Below are 20475 nucleotides of genomic sequence, written 5' to 3' on the forward strand. Positions count from 1 at the left end.
ACATTCTTGTATTTATGACTTTTCTCCTTTTGTCAGTTACTTAAAATGCTGTACATTTTAGCATAAGAATAAATTATGATTGACCATGTACACAATTGTTTGCCTTTAATTTTAAATGACTAGTCTGGGGCAGGTCACAGAAAGAGGACACAGCTAGAGTTCATGGTAATCTTGGTACCTGTTCCTCTTGAGAAACACATTTTGCGGTACTTCACATTTACAAAGATATTCAAAAAGTTCTAACTTCAATTTGAATTTTCAAGGCAAAGTCATTCTACATTTTTGGAGAAAACAATATAAAAATATAAAAGGTGGGGCTCGTATTGCAAAACAAATTTCGATTATTATTATTTGGCCTTTGTATTACATGACCTTGTCTTTTCACAAACGCTTTCCCTTGGTGAAATCAAACGTTGCATACAGAGACATCAAACACTTGAGTATTGACATACTGTAATTTGCTCATTTAGACTTTCGATACAAATCAAACTTGGACTTTAGGGCTTGATCTTGTTGAGATGGTAGACATGATAATCACCAAACATTGTTCCAGAATTGTCGAGGATGTGAAACTGAGCTCCCAACTTTTCTGGATTTGCTCTGACAAATTGTTAGTAAGTAGTCAGTAAGAATTGTCTCAAGTGACTTGTGACTTTACTTGGACCTGACGTCAGTGACAGGAGATTGAACTTGGACATTCGGCAATTCTTTGATATTTGGTTTGCAATATTCTCTGATATACTTGATAGAAACTAGGATGAAATCAGTTGAGCTCTGAACTGGTCTCAATAGACTGGTGACTTAAATATGACTTGGGTAAAATTACAAATATTTTGAATTGGATACCTTATGTTGCAAAAAGGCACATGGAACTGCATCTTCGATAAGAACATGACTGGATTTGGACTTACCAAAAAATGACTTGAGACATTTCTAGAAATTGTAACTTGTAAAAAAGAGATGTCGCTTTAACTTGTCTTACTATAGACCGTATTTAGATTTGTATAAATTACTGGACATTGTTGCCTTGGAATGAAACTTGTCTCAAAAGACTTGAAACCAAACTTAAATCCGAGGCTTGTAAGACAATCTTCAACGGTCAGATCTTCTCTGTAAAGGCTTCCCTTTTCTCCAGCAGGTGAATATCCAGCTCTCTCAACTGTTTCAGGAAGCCCCAGTTGGGGATGATCCTTCTGCGTTTTTTCACATGCTCGATGGCGTCAACCACTGTCATGTTTTGGCAGATCATGAGGTAGGCAAGGAAAATCGTGGCGGAACGGCTCCTTCCCATCACACAGTGCACCAGCAGTTTGTCTGCAGATAAAATAAATAACACATTTAGAAATAAACTTTATAAGCTTATTTCTGGTCATCTTAAGGAGTCACTTCTTACAAATATGTAAATATTTGTATCCACTTCCCTGTTAGTGTTATCAAACCCTGCAGACTTTTTTGGCTTTAAGATATTTGCGATTGAGTTTTCTACCACAAAATTTCACATGTTGCTCCCAGAGAAAATTTCTCGGCACAGTATTTGAGAAGGTACAGTCTTAACATTCAACGCATCTAATAAAGATGTCCATGGCAGAATCTGTAGTTGAACACTATAAATCTGAGCATTTTAAAAAGTAAAAAGTACAGGGATGTTAAGCTTTTCAAATCATTCCTTTCATTTCTCTGAGCTCCTGTTTCAAAACTCGTTTTTGGTTGTTGACCGAAGTTTAAGGTTGAATCTCTCAAACCCCGGCACCTACTGCCTGTACTTTTTTTTTCATTAACTCAACACAAAGAATGTGTTTGAAGTTTCAAATGAGGTTTTCAGAAGATATTTTTTTCAAGGCTTTGGAGAATGAAAAACAAAATTCCCTTCCTCTGCGGTGGCTGTACTGTAGATGTTACAAAGCCTAGTCTGCGATCCTTTCGAGATAGCCTATAGTCTTTTGAAAATGTACTTGTGAATGAGTGGACTGGCAACGATTTCACTGCTTACTGATTGTTCAGTAGCTGAAAAAAAGATAGGGTTGGAAAGATACTGAAGGACATCAGGGAACATGTATAATTAAGAAACACATATAATAACTCCTCAACTACTGCTAGACAAAGGCTAACATAAGCATTCAACCACTACATACTTAACATCTATTCTGATAGTGTGAGGCAACAAGAACATACAGGCATACACGTCAAGGTAATGTCAAGGTCAGCTGAGAAGTGGTTGAATATGAACATAACACGTCTGGACCAATTTTACCCGAAGAGTTTTTAAATACAGTATGTGATCCTTGGTTTAAGCTCAGCAGCAGGTCAGTCTCTCCAGCAGCCTTTTCTAAGATCTCCAAGGAGATCTATCAAAAAGCATTGAAATTATTGCACACAGATTATATTATATTATATATTATATTATATATTATCCTTATATCGCTAGGACTTGCAATCCTCAAAATTCAGCAATATGATACACAAGCAATGGCACCCGAACCACTGGTTGGCTGAACTAATAATTAATTATTTTTTTTATCAATTTGGGCCCACAATACTGATCAAATGTTGTGTCTAAACTGTAAGGTGGCTTCCTAACACTAGCAGGTTGCTATCGCTCTGAGTAATGGCTACTGTCAAACTGACATTATCCTCTCCAACCTTGATGTAAAACAGCACAATAGAAGAATGGCGTCAGATAGCATGGAGTGGTTTGGCAGTATTGGATCTATAAAGTCGCATGAAGGCGCGCAAGTTACCACTCGGTCGTAGCATTGCTGAACTAGCACAGGCATGTTGATGTTAACCTGCAGGGAGCAGTGAAAGCAAGAGGTGTTAGCATTGCTACGTTAGCCATATTCAATATGACATGATTTTTTTACACGAAAGTTGACTAGTCTGAATTTAAATTTCCATTTAATCGTCGACAAACATAAACAGTTGAGTTGCAGCATCTCCTTTCTGTGAAATGGTTTCATATCTGTTAAGCTTCGTGTTGTCTTACTCTGAGGGTTGCTCAGTGTTGCTTCAATAAACTGAGCAGCAGAGAAGAAGTACTGGCTGAGGTCAAATGTAGTGATGTCTTCTGCTACGATGCCATAGTAGACGATGTCCATGTCACTGTAGTAACCAGCTCCAGTGTCCACGTTGTTCCACGTTCCCTCTGCTGCATTCAGGATGTGGGTAATCCCCAGCTTGTTCAGATTATACTTGTCCTTTGCAGTCTCCCTGCAAGAAGCTGGTGTGAATATTATTTTTATCCTCTTTAAGTTTGTTCAGTTTCCCAAGTTAAATACTTTTTTACTTACTCGTCCCCTATGTAGACATTGGGCCAGACCTCGTTGACATGAGTGTAAGCCACGCTCCCACGGTTAAGGATTTTCTCCAGCTCATAGCCCCCAGGTGTAACATATTCATCCACTGGACTGGATTCTTTTGTTACATGTATCGCTTTGCCGGTCTTTGACTTGTGAGAAGCCATTTTCTCACTGTGGCTTCCTTTCACACATGATTTATTAGCTTAACTGGGAGGAGAAATACCACACTTGTTTTGTTTTTTTTCCCTTTCCACTTTCTCCCTCTGCAATCATGAGAAATAAAACATAACTGTTCAAACAACATTGTTTTTTTGTTTTCACATGCATCTCCAATTCCACTCAACAACAGATCTAAATTCTTACTTTTGCTACTTGAATTTTTTTGTTATCATCATCCTGGCAGCTTGTTGTGAAGCCGTCCTTAAAGGCAGAACATGGTGCGGTTTAATTCTGGCAGGCGCAGATTGTATAACCGCTCTGTGACGGGGCATCAAATGCGGGGATATTTTTAGGGCTGTGATGTGGCGGGCCCCTGACCTTAGCTGCCACGTTCCCTGCCTGTGGGGAAAACTTCCACCCAGCCCGTCCCTGCCATCTTCTTCTAAACACACAACTTTAATCTCTGCTGCTGGCAGGAAGCCGTGCTTATCCAAACTTTGCACTTGCCAAAGGATACCCAAATTCACAGGATTGAACGGGACACTCTGAGTTTTTCCCAGCCATATGAGAGACTCCTTAAAAATTGTGTCTCTTTTTGCCTTTCTGCATAGCTTCAGACACGGGAAGAAACCATGTAAGCTCCTGTTAAGGATGTACTGCATTTTTCTTGAACCTCTCGGGGGACCAAACGGGAACTAAAATGTGTCAGACTTTTAAACAGATGAGCTTTTTCACAGGATGGCACACGTCTTTGATTCCCCGTCATATGATATGTATGGTCCATTCAGTGATCTAAATGCAAGCCCCCAAAGTGTGAGTGAGATGATGACTGTATTGCAGAACGGCTGGATGAAGCTGCTAACATGTCAGACAAAGTTTTCACACCATCAGACTCCTTTATTTTTCCCTCATATCTTCATACCCTGCCATCATTCATTCTGACAGTGAAATCATTAAACCTGTGATATCCAATTCCTTTTATTTTGACAGCATCCCTCTCTCTCTCTCTCTCTCTCCCCCTTCCTTTTACCAGTGTGCTCTGGAGAGCATCTCTTATTAAGATGGCTTCAGCGTTTCATCTCTTTTCAAAGTCTGACCTGAATCTGTATACACACTCAGAACCATGCCGGCGTATTTTTATCATCTTGTATCAAGCCTTTTTCGATATCACAGTGTTAACTGTAAGACACTGGCTTGCAGTAAAGACACAGTATTTTCAGAGATGTGAATGTATATAAGTGGAGCATTGTTTATTAATAGGCTTTTACTGTCTTTGTGTTGTTTAAGTACAGCAGGGTTGTGCAACATCTGTTTAAATGGCCTCTGTGACATTGATGGTGCATAAAAGTAGAGCTACATTTAAAGCAACAAAACACTGATGCTTTATGATTCAGCTACTTAAATACAATGCATTGTTCTTGTTCACTTATTTTAACGACTCTTCAGAAAAATGTATTGATCTGCCATGTTAGTAGTTTTTTCTTTTTTTTCACCTAAAGCTCCAATAAGGTGTTTTCAGTTTGTGCTGATTTTGGCTCCCTCTCTGGTTAATAAGGTAGTGTTTATCTCTTTGCTGATTCATTTCTGTTTATAGGTGTAACTATTGTTTACTGATGAGAAATCTCATTCTGCTCTACTTCCGTCAGACGTATTACTGAATCTTTGCCCTGGAAAACGTAAACAAAGCTCATTTCAGCATGCTGCTGTGAGTCCTTGTCTGATATTTATATATATATATATATATAAATCAATCAGGGTTGCTGATCAACTGTCTTTGACGGTCATAAAGAGACATTCTAATGATTTATGTGCTTTATAAATACAGCCCATAAAAGCCTCTTAATGATTTGTCAATATCTACTCTTTAGAGAGAAGTTCAAGTCAAGTCATAAGTCATTCAAGTGTCCAAAAGTCCAAGTCATAAACAGGTTTCAAATCAAGCTTCAAGTTATGTAAGTCAGAGGTCTATCTTAGCAAGTTTGAATTTAAGTCGCAAGTTGATCAAGACTTCACTCATTAATGATGACAAGTGTTAAGACATCCAAGTCAAGTTCAGGTGTTAAGTAATCTGAGATGGAGCTTTTTGGATTTTTTTCAAATGAATTTATTTTTGACATTAGCATATATATTGCATTTGTTATAAAGTTTTACAAGACCGATGTATCAACTCTTTCTGCATCAAAAACTGCGCAAAACTCATGATTCACAAATCCTCAGTAGAGCAAATTCTCTCTCAGTGATCTCTCTGTGATGTTATGTTGTTTTTTTTCTCTGCAGAGCCAAGAAAGAGTCCAAATTACAGAGCTGATTCAAAAATCCAATATTTGGAAGAATGTTTCTGTGCCTGCGAATGGCCTCCGCAGCCTCGACGAGACTAAGTCTTTCTTTGATCATGAGGAACGCTAAAACCAGAGTAGCTGAGCGGCTGATTCCTCGTGCACAGTGGACGAACACCTTACCTACACAGAAAAGAGAATCAGAATGTCAGCTGTGTCTGTACGAGGCATGCATACTGTGGTTGATAGAGATAACTTTATGTTCATTTCAAAGGCTGTTTCTGCTGGTTTCAGGGTTCTTTTTCAAACCGAACTATTTTGTGGTAAATATATAGCTGTTCATCCAAGTTTCTAGGCCTTTCTTTTAAGAATTTTTATTATAACATAGTTTTTTTTGACATAAATATCTCTCTTTAAAGCAGATATTATTCACTTTCTATTCTTTTTACTTTATGAAGCTAGAGAAGGTCCTCATAAAGAAAAATAAGTGTGAATCAGATTTTTGGATTCTGAAAACACCTGACTCGACATCTGTGTACAAATTAATTCTAGATTTGTTTTAAGCTAGAGTTGAGTTGAAAGAGCTTACTTTAATAATTTATTATAATTGTTTTCATTCCACACCGAGTAGTTCATGTTAAAATCAAGCTTTTGCAAATTGTTTGCAACAAAAAAATAAAAGCTACCATATGGATTTTTTAATCCTCTGTGTTTGTTTGGTCTTTTATTTCCTCTGGGATGGACACTACCTTTGTGATTTAAAGCTCCATGAATGAAATCTGCCGTCTCAGTGAAGAATGGGCTTAAGTCAAAATGTTTACAGTCTGCTGCTCCCACTCCATGGTACTGTATGGTGGTGTCTTTGTAGAAACATGGCCCCGTGTCAATGTGCTGGGGACCATCTGCAGCATTCACCACATGCGTTATTCCAAGATCCACTAACAGGCTTTTATCCTGAGCTGTCGCGCTGTAAACACGAGAAAAGACACAAGAAATGAAGCTTCGACTGGTTTTGTTTCTCTTCTGAGGCCCGCTCTGTAAACATGTGTTTGTGAATGCATCACTGGTGACTCAAATGTACAGATTTCATATTTATCAAATCAGTTGGCCAAATAACACGCTTGTTTTGCAGCAACAGTTTCACAATCAGATCACCATATTGCAACGGGGCCGTGAAGTGAGAATGTCACTTACGCGTCTCCGATGTAGAGGTTGGGCCAAACCTCGTTGACAGCTCCAGTGGGACGTCTGTTCTTCAGCAGAAGGCTGAGCAGATCGCAGGTGGGTGGTGTCTGGTACTCTGGCTCCTCCTCTGGTTTCATATTTCTCTTCGGTGTGGTTGTATAATTATCACTAAATACTGTATATTTAACTCAACACGTTGATTACTGTTAGATCTTGGCGTTCCTGGATGGTAATGTGAGAAGTTAACCACTGTTGTCATTTGACTTTTCCATTCGTTTTGTAAAGGAAGTAAAGTATACTCCAGCCTTACTAGTACAGCTCGCTCTGTTTTCCATCCATCTGAGCAGATTATCAGTGTTGTTTAGAGGCTGACCCCCGCTGGAACGTGACAGCTGAAGATGCCAGAGTCTGGGCAGGAGCAGGCTGGACTATTTATTTCTCAGATGACTGTGACAGAATCCAGACTGCTTGTGTTGTGACATTTTTAAATGCAGCAGCACAGCAGTGTTTACCGTGGTAAAAGAGTACGTGATTCCAAACAAATCATTGGGGAAACACACGGTATTGTTGGGGTTTATTGTCTTTTTGCCACACTGACATCTCCCCAAACAACAACTCTTAATTACAGTGACATAAAACTCCTACTATTATTTAAAAAGGACACATATTTGATAGGTTGTGTTACTAAAAGATAGTTAGCTCATGTGACTTCCCTTAAAACCGCGTCTACTCTTTTGTTTTTGTATAGATTAAATGGGAAAAATGGGAAGAACAATAATGTGTTAATTATTTGGCTTTATAGGTACCAGCTGTTACCCCTGCTTCCTGGTTATATGTTGAGCTAAGCTTTCCTGGATCTGGTTCAATATCTATCAAACAGAAATAAAAGTGGCTTCAATCATTGAATCGGTCTTTGGAAAGGCCACCAATTAGCACAATTCCTGTTATTCATTCTTAAGTACTTATGTTTTGTTTTGTTTTTTTAAGATTTAACGTCAGGCGTAACAGGTTAAATAAAGTTCTCAACTAAGAGCAATTTTATAGCTTTTTCTTCACACCTGATTGTTTTAAAACAATCCAAGGATAGAGTCTTTGTTTTCAAACTGAGAATCTGTTTTTTTATTTCAATAGAAATTTAAGTCTTTAAAAAAAAATAACAGAAGCAATGTCTCTTTAAAGACAAGACAATAAAAACATCATTTTAAATTTAGCAGTTTTCAGTAGATTATGCAAAGACAAGTCTCAAGTCTGCCGATTAAAACCAGAGAACCCGACTGATCCCTGGCTGTGCAGCTTTTTGTCCAGCTCTCGAAGCTGCTCAAGGAAACCAGCGTTTGGTGAGATGTTTCTGTTGGCACTGACAGCTTTGAGCGCGTCCACCAGCGTCATGTTTTCGTGGATCATCAGGTAGGCCAGAACCAAGGTAGACGAGCGGCTCAGACCCATCGCACAGTGGACAAAGACTTTACCTGGCATTCATAAGGGAGAAAAGCAGAACATCACTTCCTGTTGCTAAATCGAGAACTCAAGAATCTACATCCATATTAAAAACCATGCAATGACTGAATTATAGTGTTCAACTTTATTCTAGTGTCTAATTTGTTTGCTTCTCTGTGGATTAAAAACCCACACATCACAGAGAAGAGGACTTCTAACTCCTCACTAAAAAGTTTTCAACAATGTCGCAACAAATGTTTCTACACACGGTAATCCTCGCTTCCTTATCGGGGCCTGAGGATTAGGGCGCATAGGAGCGCGTAATTGAACTGTCTTGGTGTCTGTGTATTTCTGCCAAGGATTACTGTAGGCCCTGCCACACACTGGAGCCCCCCGATCAGCCAGAATGTGAATGAGGAGGCCTCGTCTTATTACTGTCATGTCAGATACTGACTTCACTTTGCATAACAGGCCATCCAGGCGCAGGCCACAAACATAATTGTGTAATTTCCATGTCCAATAAAAGTGTTGCTTACAAATTACCAGGGCAATCCATTTAAAACCAATTTTCCTTGCCAAGGTCTGAGCTTATGAGGAGATTACTGTGGGGGAAAGATATTAGCCTGATATTATGTTTAGTGTTTGATTTGCATTTTAATGACTAATACAACTAGGGGCAGCTGTAATGGGAAATGAATGACAAATGTTTCCATTCTTTGCCTTGCAGAATTTGAGTTCATTTGTGAGAAAGAAGAGAAAAACCTCAGGAACCGTGAGAGCTCCTCACCTGTGGGCGAGCTTAAAGCGTTCTTGATAAAATTGGCCGCTGGGTAAAAGAAGGGACTCAAGTTGAAGGATGGCATGTCAAAAGCTTCCACTCCATGATAAGTGATTTTGGTGTCTCGGTAGAAGCTGGGGCCCGTGTTCACGTTGAATTTCCCATCAGCTGCGTTGAGTACATGTGTGATGTGATGAGCCTGGAGAGTCCTTTTGTCTTTGGCTGCATACCTGTGAAGAAAAAGAGCGCATAATTATTATTCATGAGGACGTTTTTATCATTTCTAATGGACAGTTAATGGTAGTTAATAATACAACGCACTATTGCACAATAGGGAATGTGTATTAATTATTCAGATGTTGTCATATTCTTGATAAATAAAATATTTATAAGAATGTGGTATAGATTACTTAGCTAAAATTGAATAAATAAATCAGAGGAACCTTTGTGTGAAAAGTTACAGACCCACATTTTAGACATGAAACTTTCTGGTTGGTGTATCAGTGGCTTTTCTTTGGAGAAGTTCTACTCAACAAATTAACACCAATAATAAAAATCCTCAATTGGAACAGCTGGCCAACCATTTTAATTGCCATTATGTAGGTTATGGGAAAGTACATAATCCCCAACAAGCCAGTACTTAAAAGGCTGGAGTGGTGTGGTGGACCGCCCTGTCACCTCACAGCAAGCTGTTTCTCCGCTCAATTCCAGGCCGAGGTGGAGTGCTCTAGCTTCCTCTGACTGAAACACTGGCGATATTTTGAACTTCATTGACGTAGTGGAAAGTTAAAAATAAAACAAGAAGGCCTAAGCCCTACAAGTTGGCATATTACTGTTGTAACAGTCAGAATATATTAGTAGCAGTACCAAATAGCGCCGCAAGCTGGTGTCTCTTAAGTCTGTGTGACAGTCTATCATTGACAGCCATCTTGTATGCTGATCATGATAGATAGATAGATAGATAGATAGATACTTTATTGATCCCGAGGGAAATTCAAGGCATTCAGTAGCAGTATACAGACAGGCAGGACACAAGACATTAGTTACAATACACACCCGCTGTCCCCCCTCCCCTCTGTATACAAATCCCCCAAACAGATTTAGCAGCCCCTATGTGACTAAGAATAAACATAATTATATGTTAAACCTGTGCAGTTAGCATTAGCAGTTAGACTTAAAACTAATATGGCATAATGTACATAACCTGTGAGGAGAGAAAAATATGTGTTGGTTAAAAGAGACCTGTAAACAGTTAAAGAGCCTTAGAAACAAAGTGCTGACCTTTAGAAACTAGTTACATGTGCATGTACAGAGGTGTTTGAGCTTATGCCAGAGGTGTGAGTACAGTCCTCATGAGAGGACTCAGGAAAGCCTACGTTTAACCTGTCATGTGTGATCTGAATATATTGTGCCGTGCTGACTGAGCTTCGTATGGTCCATTTAGTGATACAGAATAAAAATTCCCCCGCTTTGTTGACTGTCTATGTGATGCTAACCTGTCCTGGGACCTATTGCCAGCTTGCTTCTTCTCCTGTAGGCCTACTGTACCAGCCGCATTACAATGTGATGGTTAGTACTGCCCCCTCCAGCAAGTGGCACACTAACTCAATGCCCCCCCCCCCCCCCCCCCTCAAAAAAAAAGATCAAATTACAACATTTTGATCAGCTTCTTTCTGTTTTCTGTAGGGGGTGTGGTGTGCAAGATGCTTATATGTATCTAGAGAGCTCTGACTTAGTGTCACTGCAACATGGACCATCATTTTGAAGTACTGTCATGTATAGGGAAGAACATAAAGCCTAAACACAAGCCCTGACAGGTGGGACTGCTGCCTTACAGTGTGATGGTTCAGGGTTCAAATCCAGTGAAGAGAGAGGACAGGGAAGGATCAGGGCAGCAGGGTCAGTGTGGAGAAGGTTCCCTCTCCAGGGAGAGAGTTGGTTAATTTTCATTCATTCATTTTTATGAATTCTAAAGCATATAAAGCAGACAAACTAAATACGTGATCTCACATGTCTCCAATATAGATTCTGTGGTGAACTTCATCCAGATGGTTGTTGCTCCCTTTCTTTGTCCACATCAGCCTCTGGAGCTCTGAAGCTGGGGGGGTCTCATACCCGCTGTCTGCCCCCTCAGGGCTCGCCAAGCAGCTGAGGCCTCTGGGCATGTTGGTATGCTTCACTTCTGTTTTTACAACCTGTCACAAAGAAGTATCACAAATGGTCTTCCAACTTTTAGTTTAAATGATAAATTAAGCACCATGAGCTTTTAAACCCGAGATTTTTTAACTATTCGAATATGGACTCCAGTCAACTTTTATTTCTTAAATTTACTCAAATGCAATTTCAGAATTGGCCATATTCCCACAGTGCCCATTTTCCTTTGACCTTAGCACGGAAGCTATTTCGCGCTCACAAGATACTCTCAAGAGCTCAAGAGAAAATATTGCAGATGCATATTTTAGCACATATAACTTTAACTTAATACATTTTCTGTACTTTCTTATGACGACAAGATAGAAACAGTTTTTTTAGAATTCAGCCACACACTGTTTTCCTGTTACAATAAGAAACGCATACATTTCCATTGAACAAAACAAAACAAATTAGAATTCACTTCCATGCTAACTTAGGCTATAGGAAATAGTTAAATGCTAACACGAGTTATAGGAGATTGTGGAATTTGTTGTTTCAACTGAAACAATGCCCCTTCAAGTTGTTGAGATCATCTTTGTTTTTAAATCCATATTAGTCAAGAAGCAATGAAAGGACATTTTTATGCTTCTATTAGTCCGACCTACACAACTAATAATAGTTTGAGAGAATTTGAGCTTCCACACCTTCCCATTATGTTCATGGATATTGGCTACCTTTTGAATAAATTGAAGAAAATGGGACAGTTTCAGACACCATTTAATATTACTAAATGATTTGATTGACAACTACCAGACTAATTGTAGTGAGCGCCGTTACAACAGAAAGAGAAATACAATACGAAGGATTGTTCATAAGAACATCTGGTAACCATGCCTTTGGCCTTTAAAAAGAGTCTATAAATATGCCAATAAATGTACTTGTGTAGCAACGAACACATAATTGTAAGATGACCTTTTGATGCTCTCATTATTTTATCAACAGTTCAGATCCACTTGCTAGCTTTATTTATCCCCAGAGATGCAGAAAATTGGTATTCAAGGCCCATAAACATCAGATTTTCCTGCAGGCAGGTCTAACCTGTACATTTACAATCTACACACTGGGCTTTGGAGAGACTCATCCTATACCTACTGTATACATTAGCATCCATTTAGGCAACTGAGTTATTCTGCTGCAGGCTGAAGACGTACAAACGATGTGTTTGCATTGTCATAGTAAAGAATTGGCTCTTTATTTGCATTCTGCTGGTGTGTGGGGATGTCATGTGGCACTTTTGGAGACTTATTTTTGCATCCACAGGGATGCGTCATTGAGACCAAAATCTGTTGCAGTGACCTTTGGTTCAGCTGTCATGGCATATGGAGGTGCACTCAAACATTATTTATCCATCTCTGGATGTGCATGGTTGCACGTGTATACACTAGTCTTAGCATATGTTCCATGCATATAAGTGTGTTAGCCTTGAAGGCAGAGAAAAGTGTGTCTTTGTAGAAGTACAACATGTGCCCGGAGTACCTGGAGGCTTTTCTTTCTCCTCATTGATCTATAAGTACAACCCTTCCCTCCCTCCTACTGTCAGGGCAGAGAACTGATTTCCCTGGTGCACATGTTGAGCTGCAGCGCTGCTTTCATAGCCTCCCCCCCTCAGGCTAACCTGTCCTTCCTGCTCTACTTTTGTGTAATTAAAGATGCTATGTATGGGAAAGTGCCCACGGTTAACATGGAGGGCAAATGAAAATGGCTTTTTACCTCCTCAGGGCCTCTTCTCGATGGGTTTATGAATTACACTCCCCCTCTTTAGCCTTTTGGTTGTGGTTCGTCTGCACTTGTAAGCAAATTAATAAAAGAAGAAAGTGTGGTAATCCATCATGCAATGCAGTATCACCACACATACTGACTAACAAAAGGGCTTATAGTCATGTTTATCTTGTAAATAATGCTTTAAAACACAATAAATCCATAAACATATTTGTACATATTGGTAGTGGACACTTGCCTGGGCTTGAAGCGTTGCTTTTCAGTGTCTCTCTGTACAAGAGCTACATGTAGGTCGACAGCACAACTGTCTGCTTTCTCCTCGGTAATCTACCCTGCAACCTTTTTTGCTATTTTAACATTCGAATCTCAGCCCAAAATAATCTTGGCATCATCTTCTGCATTCCATAAAGGTTACCCGAGCTACCAGCTTAGGAGGAAGGATAGGACATGGCTTTTTCAATAGCAAGAGAATATTATCAGGGCTTTTATGCTCAAGCTTAAATCAAACGCTGTCTTTATTTTACTTTAGATTATTCTCTACAGTCAAATGTTTTTAATCAACACCAGCAGGCTACTTTTTGGCAAGGTCATAGCTTTTTGATCTGCTTTACTTTCCATGTAAAGCCTTTAGCAATTGTACACATAAAAACTGATTATTTGGACCAAAAATTAAAAATGTGGCAAACAAAACTTGTACAGACATACTCAGCTAAAGCACAACATACTATGCAAAAAAGAGTCACACAAGTTTAAAAAGGTAGATGTTTAGTATATAAAAGCCATAAATACGCAAAACTTCCTGATACATTGTATGAAATTTCTTACATCTAAATAAAATATTGGGGTAATACTTTTGTTGAAATTGAACTTTTAACTCCACAGACATAAACCATGCGACATAAAACAAGTAATTGTTGACATACTGCTTATTCTCTATAACATTGAGCTTTGCATTAACTTTTAATGTTGATAATCTTGTTCTTCTAAACCTGTGTGAGGTTAAATAAAAATTATTTATACAAACTAGGTTTGTTGATATCTAAAACAAGTATCTCATTTGACATTTCTCATGTTAACAGATGACAAGCAAAACCTTTTGTTGTGATCAGCTCAAACACGATCTACAAACACAAAAGATATTTCAAACTGTGAACACTGATTTGCTGATAAAGCGACACTTCCTGTAGATTGATTCCCGTTTGAACTTGAATGTTGACATTTAATAGAAAAAAAGTTTTATCTCTTCAGAGTCATCTACAGAGTTCACAAACAACGACAATTTGTAAAACATTTTCCTGTTTGCATTTGGTCCGTTCTGCTATTTTTCAAAGGGAGGTGCTGAAGAAAAGTCTTGCCAAACAAACACAACACAAAGGCGTAAAAAGAGTTTTAACTGTCTTTGTCAGAAATATTCATTGTTCAGTATTATTTCATTTGCAATGAAAACAATATTAAGTTAAGACCTTTTGAGTGTGTCTTTTTCAGCAAAAGACAAAACAATTAAGAACATTTGGAGGTAATGCATTGTTGGAACAACAAAGAGATTAGCCTGACTTTGGTGCCAAAGAGAAGAACAAATTGCTCAAATGTTTTTTTTTGCCATGTCTCAAGCTTGTCAGTCCATGTAGATGTTTCACCGCTTGCCTCAAATACCCTTAACCCCAATTGTTAACTGAGCTAACTCCATCATATTTAAGCTAGCCAACTGGATGTAAACATGTTTTTAGCCTCACACGTTACTACTTTGTTAGCATGCTAACTTGAGCGTGTCATTGTGCTCTTCTTGTTGAGTTTTTGTTTTAATATTAGAACAGTCATTTCCATCTCATTGGTGTAATTTATTATACCTAGAGAAACCAATATGTTTAATTGTTGTCTTACAGCCTAGCACGAGTAAAGAATTATGACTGTCCAGATTTTGCCTTTTTCTACAGATTGACTCGTATTTCTGGGTTTAAGCAGATGTATTGAAAGAAACTGATGTATTTTTAAGGGATTTCACACAAGCATTATTGTTGTTCTTTTGCTTAAGAATGAGCGACAGAGCAAGTGTGGGCGTATCTCTTCTCAGAGTCTTCCATGTTGCTCCGCCATTATACTACAGTAGCCAGAGGAGACAGACCAAACACACTGGTCCATCAGTTTCCAACACTGTATGTTATTCACTATTCCTCTGTAAGGTGTTTACTGTGCTAGCATGACATGTCTATTGACATCATGGTTTGATTATATTTAGAATGCTAATAGAAAACTAAGGAAGAGCAGTTTTTTACATGCTAGCATGTTGCTAACATGATACACACTTGAGCCTAGAAGAATTTTTCACCAATCATTTAACACAATCTCACATTAGGCAGTTAGCTAAAAAAAAAAAGGGAAAAAAAAGAAATCATCATTCCTGGCAACAGTGTTCCTGTATGACCTAAATGTGTAAACTTATTTTGATTAAAGGATCTGACAAGTTTTCTTTTTTCTCGTCAGCTGAAGATCCAGATCGAGCAGCAGAGCCAGAAAATTCCTGTTGGGATAGATCGCTCTCTTCTGAAGTAGTTTCTGCATAGCCTGTTTGAGTGTGAGGTGACGGTAGATCATGAGGTAAGCTAACACCAAGGTCGATGACCGGCTCATTCCCATGATGCAGTGCACCAGAACCCTCCCTGAAGAACAGACAAGATGAAGGGAAAGAGAGGGAATGTGAAGGAAGGATTAGCGAGAGGCCGTCGTCTTATTAATATCATACATGGCTGCCTGTCTCACGCTGAGGCATTTCTTTTTTTCCTGCTGTGAGCTAAAAATAGTTCGACAATTCATCTCCTGTTCTTTGTTCATTTAAAGTCTCTTTGCAGACTTGGCCTGACTTTCTCTTTAATCCCAATCCGTCCCCTGCTTGATAACTTCTTTGAAAGAAGCCATGGTCACATTATAGACTTAAATTCTGCAAGGTAGGACCCTAATTATTACTGCTGCCTGGAAATACACTCACATTAAAAGCTGTGTTACATGGTGACATTAAAAGGACTGCATGATGGGGGAATTTAAGTGGATGGGTTTATTAAGGATTTATGTAGTGACGTAAAAAGTAATGTGCATGAAAACATGTTTTTTTCTGGCAAATCATTTCATCCTGTAACTGCTGGATTATACAATTAAAACTCACAGAAACTGTGTAAAAGAAGCCTCCAGGAGTCTTACCATCAGGTGATCTGAGAGCTTTATGAATGAAATCAGCTGCATGCTGGAAGTAAACATCCAGATCAAAGTGTGTGGAGTCTTCTGCAGGAATGCCACAATACACAATGCTGTTGCCATAAAAGCTTTGGTTCCCTATGCTGCCTCGCTTGGAGTGTGCAGCATTTAATACATGAGTTATACCTAATTTCAGCAGCGCAGCCTTGTTTTGGGCAACTGCCCTAGCAAAACAGAGACAGAAAGAGTGTGTGAAAGCAGAATAACAGATTACAAAGCAGGATGTATTCATACAAAAAAGAGAACAATCAACAGGTTTCACGTTTTCTTGCCAGCACAGTCAGTAAGTACGGTTTAAAACTAAATTAAAATGCATACTTACACATTGCCGATGTATATTTTTGGCCACACCTCATCTACTTCATTGAGATGTAGCTTGCAGGAGTCCAAAACCTTCTGCAGATCCTTCACAGTCAGATATTCTTTTCTCTTTCCTTTCATGGATGACATTTTCAGTCCAAATCCCCCCTTTCTTTGATCGATTTCTGCTCCAAATGTTTGTTGTATTGAAGCAGTTCACGTCAACTCGGGCTCGGGATGATCTGTACGAGCAGGTGTTTATCTGCTGTCACTGGACGGTTACCCAATTTAGTGCTCAACCGAGCGTGTAGTCTTACTCGTGCAGAGGGCAGAACAACAAACAGAGCAGCCTGGGCTGTGCTTTTCACACCACTGTGGGACGCTTATTTAATAAGCCTCAAAAGGAGATGAATCATTGCATAAAAGGAGTGATAATTGGGTGTAATTATGGACAAAATGGTGATGTGCTGTGCTTATGCTAGATGACAGAAAGTCCACCGCATTTGTGCAACAGAGGTACTTGAGAGCATACAGCTATTCACTGCTAAGACATAAATATCTTGTGAAGGAGGATAGAGTGGAAATATAAAGCTACACAGGACATTAAACAGCCATCATGCTGATGCTCATTTTTCTTTTAACCATCACATTCTAAAGAAAGTCAATTTCAGCTGTCAAACAGAAGGAAAAAAACACAATTAACCTCTTCTTTAATCCAATAAATGTAATGACTTTTCTTCTCTTGGGGTCATAAATGTGTGACAAAAATGTGGAGGCAATGATGTGTTGCAGAAAGTCAACACAGATGTTGTACACAAACTCAGTCAATAAAGGTCTTGGGGTCATTTTGAACTGAAGATAGTTATTGATTCATTATTCAAAGTGTTTCTTCTGCTTATGGATGAATCTGCGGGAAAAAAAATCCCACCTGATTTGTAGATAATGTTTTCAAAATGAGATCCATACCTGCTGGTGATTGTGGGCTTCCTTTGAGATCCAGAGCCGAGTTGTATGTTCCTGAGTGAGAAGAGGCTTGCTTGCCACTTTTCATGTACCGCGGCTCTGCATCTTGTAAGAGACTTTCCAATGAACGTTAGAAGATTCTCAAGACAAAAGTAATAAGCTTTGGATCGGAATATGTTTCTGAGGGTTTTATGATTGAAGATTTTCTCTGTGGAGGATTGCAAATATACAGATAAAAATAGCATCTGAATTTAAATGGAAATCTCATCAAAAGAAAGTAAAGTTTCAAAGACTTGAAAATTCCTGAATAAAAACAAGATTTATTCTTGAATCATTTGAATCCATCACATAAAATCGGGTACAGTCCACCTGACCACTTAACCAGAAAACATGTTGGATGAAAGTGGTGCGAAAGCCAAGAGAAAAATGAAACCCTACTCGAATAAAAAGATTTGTCATTTGCTTCGTATTTTTGAAATTACAGCATGCAAACTTTGAAGCATAGGTAGCCTCGCAAGGAATGACTCAGTGGCCATATTCATGTAGAGACCAAAGCAACACAGGTCTGAATTCTTGTTGTTGAATCACGTTACGGACTTGATGGCAGGGTGGTTAAAATTAATAACTGATCCAAAGATGTCTCAATGATTTTTAATGCTCTTCATTAAAACGCGTGTTCAAGTGGAAATAACACTTAATAATTCAGTATGATCTTTAGAATGAAAATGGATAAGACACACACAAACCTTTACAGCCTGTTATAAAGAATTTAATTAAAAAAAAACAAATAAACACACACAGGTGGGAATAAAACTTGTATTACCGGCCAGAGTGGCCTAATACAAAGAATAACAGCCTTATATAATTGATGACATTTTAAAGGTAATATTAACACACATGGGGATTAAAGTGTTTTAAGTTATTGTAAATCAGGTTTTGTAATAAGAGTTTTATTTCTATTAGAGTATTTAACTAAATGAACACCATACAATAAAGCACATCAAACAGGCAAAGAGATATTTCTTCAACATCATACAAAGAAAAGATTTGGTCTAATTTCAGTGTAAGAATGGACTGTGCCTCCGGGTGACTTCATTATACTGATCCCTTATTAATATAGGGGTCAATATCCTGAGAACAGGCATTATGATTCACAGGAAACAAACAGCCAGAGTCAGGGAAAACAACATTGCAATATTGTTCTCAGACTTATCTGATTAAACTCAAAGTACAGTATCTGCCTCCGCTGGCGGGCTCAGATGTTTTTCATTTATCAACAGAAAGAAATGTCTTCTGTAAATACGAACATTTATTTGAGGTGCAGAAGATTAGTCATGCGTAACTTAACATCCAAAGCACAGAGCTGTTTGAGGAATCCTGTGTTTGGAAATATCCACCTGCGTTCTTTGACCTTATGGATGGCCTCTAGTAGAGAGTAATGATGGTGGATCATTAGGTATGCCAGGACGAGGGCGGCTGACCTGCTCACTCCGACTGCACAGTGCACAAATACACGAGCTGATCGAGCAGAAGAATAAGAATAAGAATAGGAAGAAGAAGAAGAAGAAGAACAAGAACAAGAACAAGAACAAGAAGAACAACAAGAAGAACAAGAACAACAACAAGAAGAAGAAGAAGAAAAATAAGAATAAGAAGAGCAAAAAGTACAGTGGGTGAAAAGCATAAGCTGATTCTTTGATTTTATGTTTCAATATTAAGGATTTACTTGCAGAAAAAAGCGTTTAACTGTCAAACAAGAAAAATAAGAGTGGCATTAAGGAGCATGATGGGTATTTACCACCAGCTGTGTCAAGTGCGCTCTGAATATACTCAGCAGTTGGAAAGAAATAGCGAGAGAGGTCGAAGGAAGCTGAGTCGTCAGCAGGCACTCCATAATAATCCACAGTGGAGCCATAGAAGTCATGACTCCCTTCACAGTGCATCCTCCCATGAGCTGCGTTCACGATGTGAGTGATTCCTAGCTTCCATAGACTGTAGCGATCATTGGCTACAGACCTGTGGAAGAAATTGACATTTGTTTTTACAAGTAAACATTAACAGTAAACCATTTTGTTTGATGTTAGAACTTAGACTCACATGTCGCCAATGAATAAATCCGGCCAAACTTCATCCACATGATTTCCAAATCTTTTCCCTCCATATAAAATCTTCACCAAATCTTTCACAGAAGGAGTTACAGGGGAAACTACATCACTTCCCTGTGCAATGTTCATATTTGACTATGATACTATTAAGAAACTACTAAACATTTAAAGCCATTTTTAAACCCTGCTTGGGCTTTGCAACACTCATGTTAGGCTACTGACAAGGGCAGGTGTTTCAGTTCTAAAATTAAATCTGTAATACATTTTCTTCATGTCGGTCAGAGCCAGACTTAAGATATTACTTTATTGAACCCCAAACAGGGAAATCTGGGCATTACAGCAGCAATACAGAAATCAAGAAGTCAAAAACTGAATAAAATAGTATGATTTGAAAAATATATATACAGAAGACTATACATAATGGGGTGAAGTCAACAGGACAATGAATTTTTTAAATTTTTTTACATGAATTCGAATTTCATCCTTTCTTTTACATTTCAAGCCCCTTTGGGTTTAAGTGGCTTCTCCAGCACATATCTTTCAAAAATACATCCTTTTTTGTATTAACTAATCATACTGTCCCTTTTTTCTCTCCATTATATCTATTTTGTTTGTTTGTTTGTTTTAAGTGCATGAAATAAATAATTTAAAAAAATAATGATAATGCGTGTTTTCTGGCTGATTTTTTAATTTTACTGGCCTGTAAATCAAAGAACATTTTGCTTTTATTACAAAGCTGCAGAATTAAAGACATTGTAGTACACACTCTGCACCAGTAGATGTCGGGTTTTTTTCCAGTGTGAGCCCAACCCTATGTG

The 20475-nt window shown here is 38.5% G+C and overlaps 5 protein-coding genes across 7 annotated transcripts; all 5 read right to left on the reverse strand.

Moving 5' to 3' along the window:
* Positions 1–88: 88 nt before the first annotated feature.
* On the reverse strand, positions 89–3767 carry LOC306842489 (dual specificity phosphatase 29-like). Of its 2 annotated transcripts, XM_079372791.1 has the most exons (4): positions 3660–3767; positions 3288–3559; positions 2984–3207; positions 89–1314 (listed from the first exon to the last, which is right to left on the reverse strand). In XM_079372791.1, the coding sequence occupies exons 2-4, from the start codon at positions 3458–3460 to the stop codon at positions 1100–1102; spliced, it is 612 nt and encodes a 203-aa protein (XP_079228917.1). In that variant the 5' UTR covers positions 3461–3559; positions 3660–3767; the 3' UTR covers positions 89–1099. The 2 variants fall into 2 exon arrangements, with proteins under 2 accessions (XP_079228917.1, XP_079228918.1); XM_079372792.1 differs by lacking the exon at positions 3660–3767 and having other exon boundaries at positions 3288–3647.
* Positions 3768–5614: 1847 nt separating this feature from the next.
* LOC306817515 (dual specificity phosphatase 29-like) lies at positions 5615–7280 on the reverse strand. The gene is made up of 3 exons (XM_079334458.1): positions 6926–7280; positions 6481–6698; positions 5615–5914 (listed from the first exon to the last, which is right to left on the reverse strand). The coding sequence occupies exons 1-3, from the start codon at positions 7051–7053 to the stop codon at positions 5709–5711; spliced, it is 552 nt and encodes a 183-aa protein (XP_079190584.1). The 5' UTR covers positions 7054–7280; the 3' UTR covers positions 5615–5708.
* A 246-nt stretch (positions 7281–7526) lies between these two features.
* Positions 7527–13709, reverse strand: LOC306817226 (dual specificity phosphatase 29-like). Of its 2 annotated transcripts, none has more exons than XM_079333943.1 (5): positions 13282–13709; positions 13035–13105; positions 11142–11326; positions 9141–9361; positions 7527–8385 (listed from the first exon to the last, which is right to left on the reverse strand). In XM_079333943.1, exons 3-5 carry the CDS (start codon positions 11294–11296, stop codon positions 8159–8161), a joined length of 603 nt encoding a protein of 200 aa, XP_079190069.1. In that variant the 5' UTR covers positions 11297–11326; positions 13035–13105; positions 13282–13709; the 3' UTR covers positions 7527–8158. The 2 variants fall into 2 exon arrangements, with proteins under 2 accessions (XP_079190069.1, XP_079190070.1); XM_079333944.1 differs by having other exon boundaries at positions 13035–13110.
* An 82-nt stretch (positions 13710–13791) lies between these two features.
* Positions 13792–16897, reverse strand: LOC306817227 (dual specificity protein phosphatase 13A-like). The gene is given in 4 exon segments (XM_079333945.1): positions 13792–15556; positions 15558–15700; positions 16236–16453; positions 16612–16897. Coding segments are annotated over 4 exon segments (525 nt in total). The 5' UTR covers positions 16740–16897; the 3' UTR covers positions 13792–15520.
* A 1408-nt stretch (positions 16898–18305) lies between these two features.
* LOC306817101 (dual specificity protein phosphatase 13A-like) lies at positions 18306–19892 on the reverse strand. The gene is made up of 3 exons (XM_079333715.1): positions 19650–19892; positions 19351–19568; positions 18306–19070 (listed from the first exon to the last, which is right to left on the reverse strand). Exons 1-3 carry the CDS (start codon positions 19784–19786, stop codon positions 18862–18864), a joined length of 564 nt encoding a protein of 187 aa, XP_079189841.1. The 5' UTR covers positions 19787–19892; the 3' UTR covers positions 18306–18861.
* Positions 19893–20475: the final 583 nt, after the last annotated feature.

This window comes from Symphodus melops (genome assembly GCF_947650265.1).
Source record: "Symphodus melops genome assembly, chromosome: 21".
Classification (NCBI taxonomy): domain Eukaryota; kingdom Metazoa; phylum Chordata; class Actinopteri; order Labriformes; family Labridae; genus Symphodus; species Symphodus melops.

Excerpts from the sequence above, each read along its gene's own strand:
- LOC306817226 (XM_079333943.1), bottom strand. The coding sequence starts at position 11,296 with ATGCCCAGAGGCCTCAGCTGCTTGGCGAGCCCTGAGGGGGCAGACAGC. Across the intron at positions 9,362-11,141 it reads AGAATCTATATTGGAGACAT|GTATGCAGCCAAAGACAAAA; the intron begins GTGAGATCACGT and ends TTTTCTTCACAG. Across the intron at positions 8,386-9,140 it reads CGCTTTAAGCTCGCCCACAG|GTAAAGTCTTTGTCCACTGT; the intron begins GTGAGGAGCTCT and ends TATGAATGCCAG.
- LOC306817515 (XM_079334458.1), bottom strand. The coding sequence starts at position 7,053 with ATGAAACCAGAGGAGGAGCCAGAGTACCAGACACCACCCACCTGCGAT. Across the intron at positions 6,699-6,925 it reads AACCTCTACATCGGAGACGC|CGCGACAGCTCAGGATAAAA; the intron begins GTAAGTGACATT and ends TCGTGTTTACAG. Across the intron at positions 5,915-6,480 it reads TGGAGCTTTAAATCACAAAG|GTAAGGTGTTCGTCCACTGT; the intron begins GTAGTGTCCATC and ends TTTTCTGTGTAG.
- LOC306817101 (XM_079333715.1), bottom strand. The coding sequence starts at position 19,786 with ATGAACATTGCACAGGGAAGTGATGTAGTTTCCCCTGTAACTCCTTCT. Across the intron at positions 19,569-19,649 it reads GATTTATTCATTGGCGACAT|GTCTGTAGCCAATGATCGCT; the intron begins GTGAGTCTAAGT and ends TTTCTTCCACAG. Across the intron at positions 19,071-19,350 it reads CGCACTTGACACAGCTGGTG|CTCGTGTATTTGTGCACTGT; the intron begins GTAAATACCCAT and ends CTGCTCGATCAG.
- LOC306842489 (XM_079372791.1), bottom strand. The coding sequence starts at position 3,460 with ATGGCTTCTCACAAGTCAAAGACCGGCAAAGCGATACATGTAACAAAA. Across the intron at positions 3,208-3,287 it reads AATGTCTACATAGGGGACGA|GGAGACTGCAAAGGACAAGT; the intron begins GTAAGTAAAAAA and ends AGCTTCTTGCAG. Across the intron at positions 1,315-2,983 it reads AACACTGAGCAACCCTCAGA|ACAAACTGCTGGTGCACTGT; the intron begins GTAAGACAACAC and ends TTTTATCTGCAG.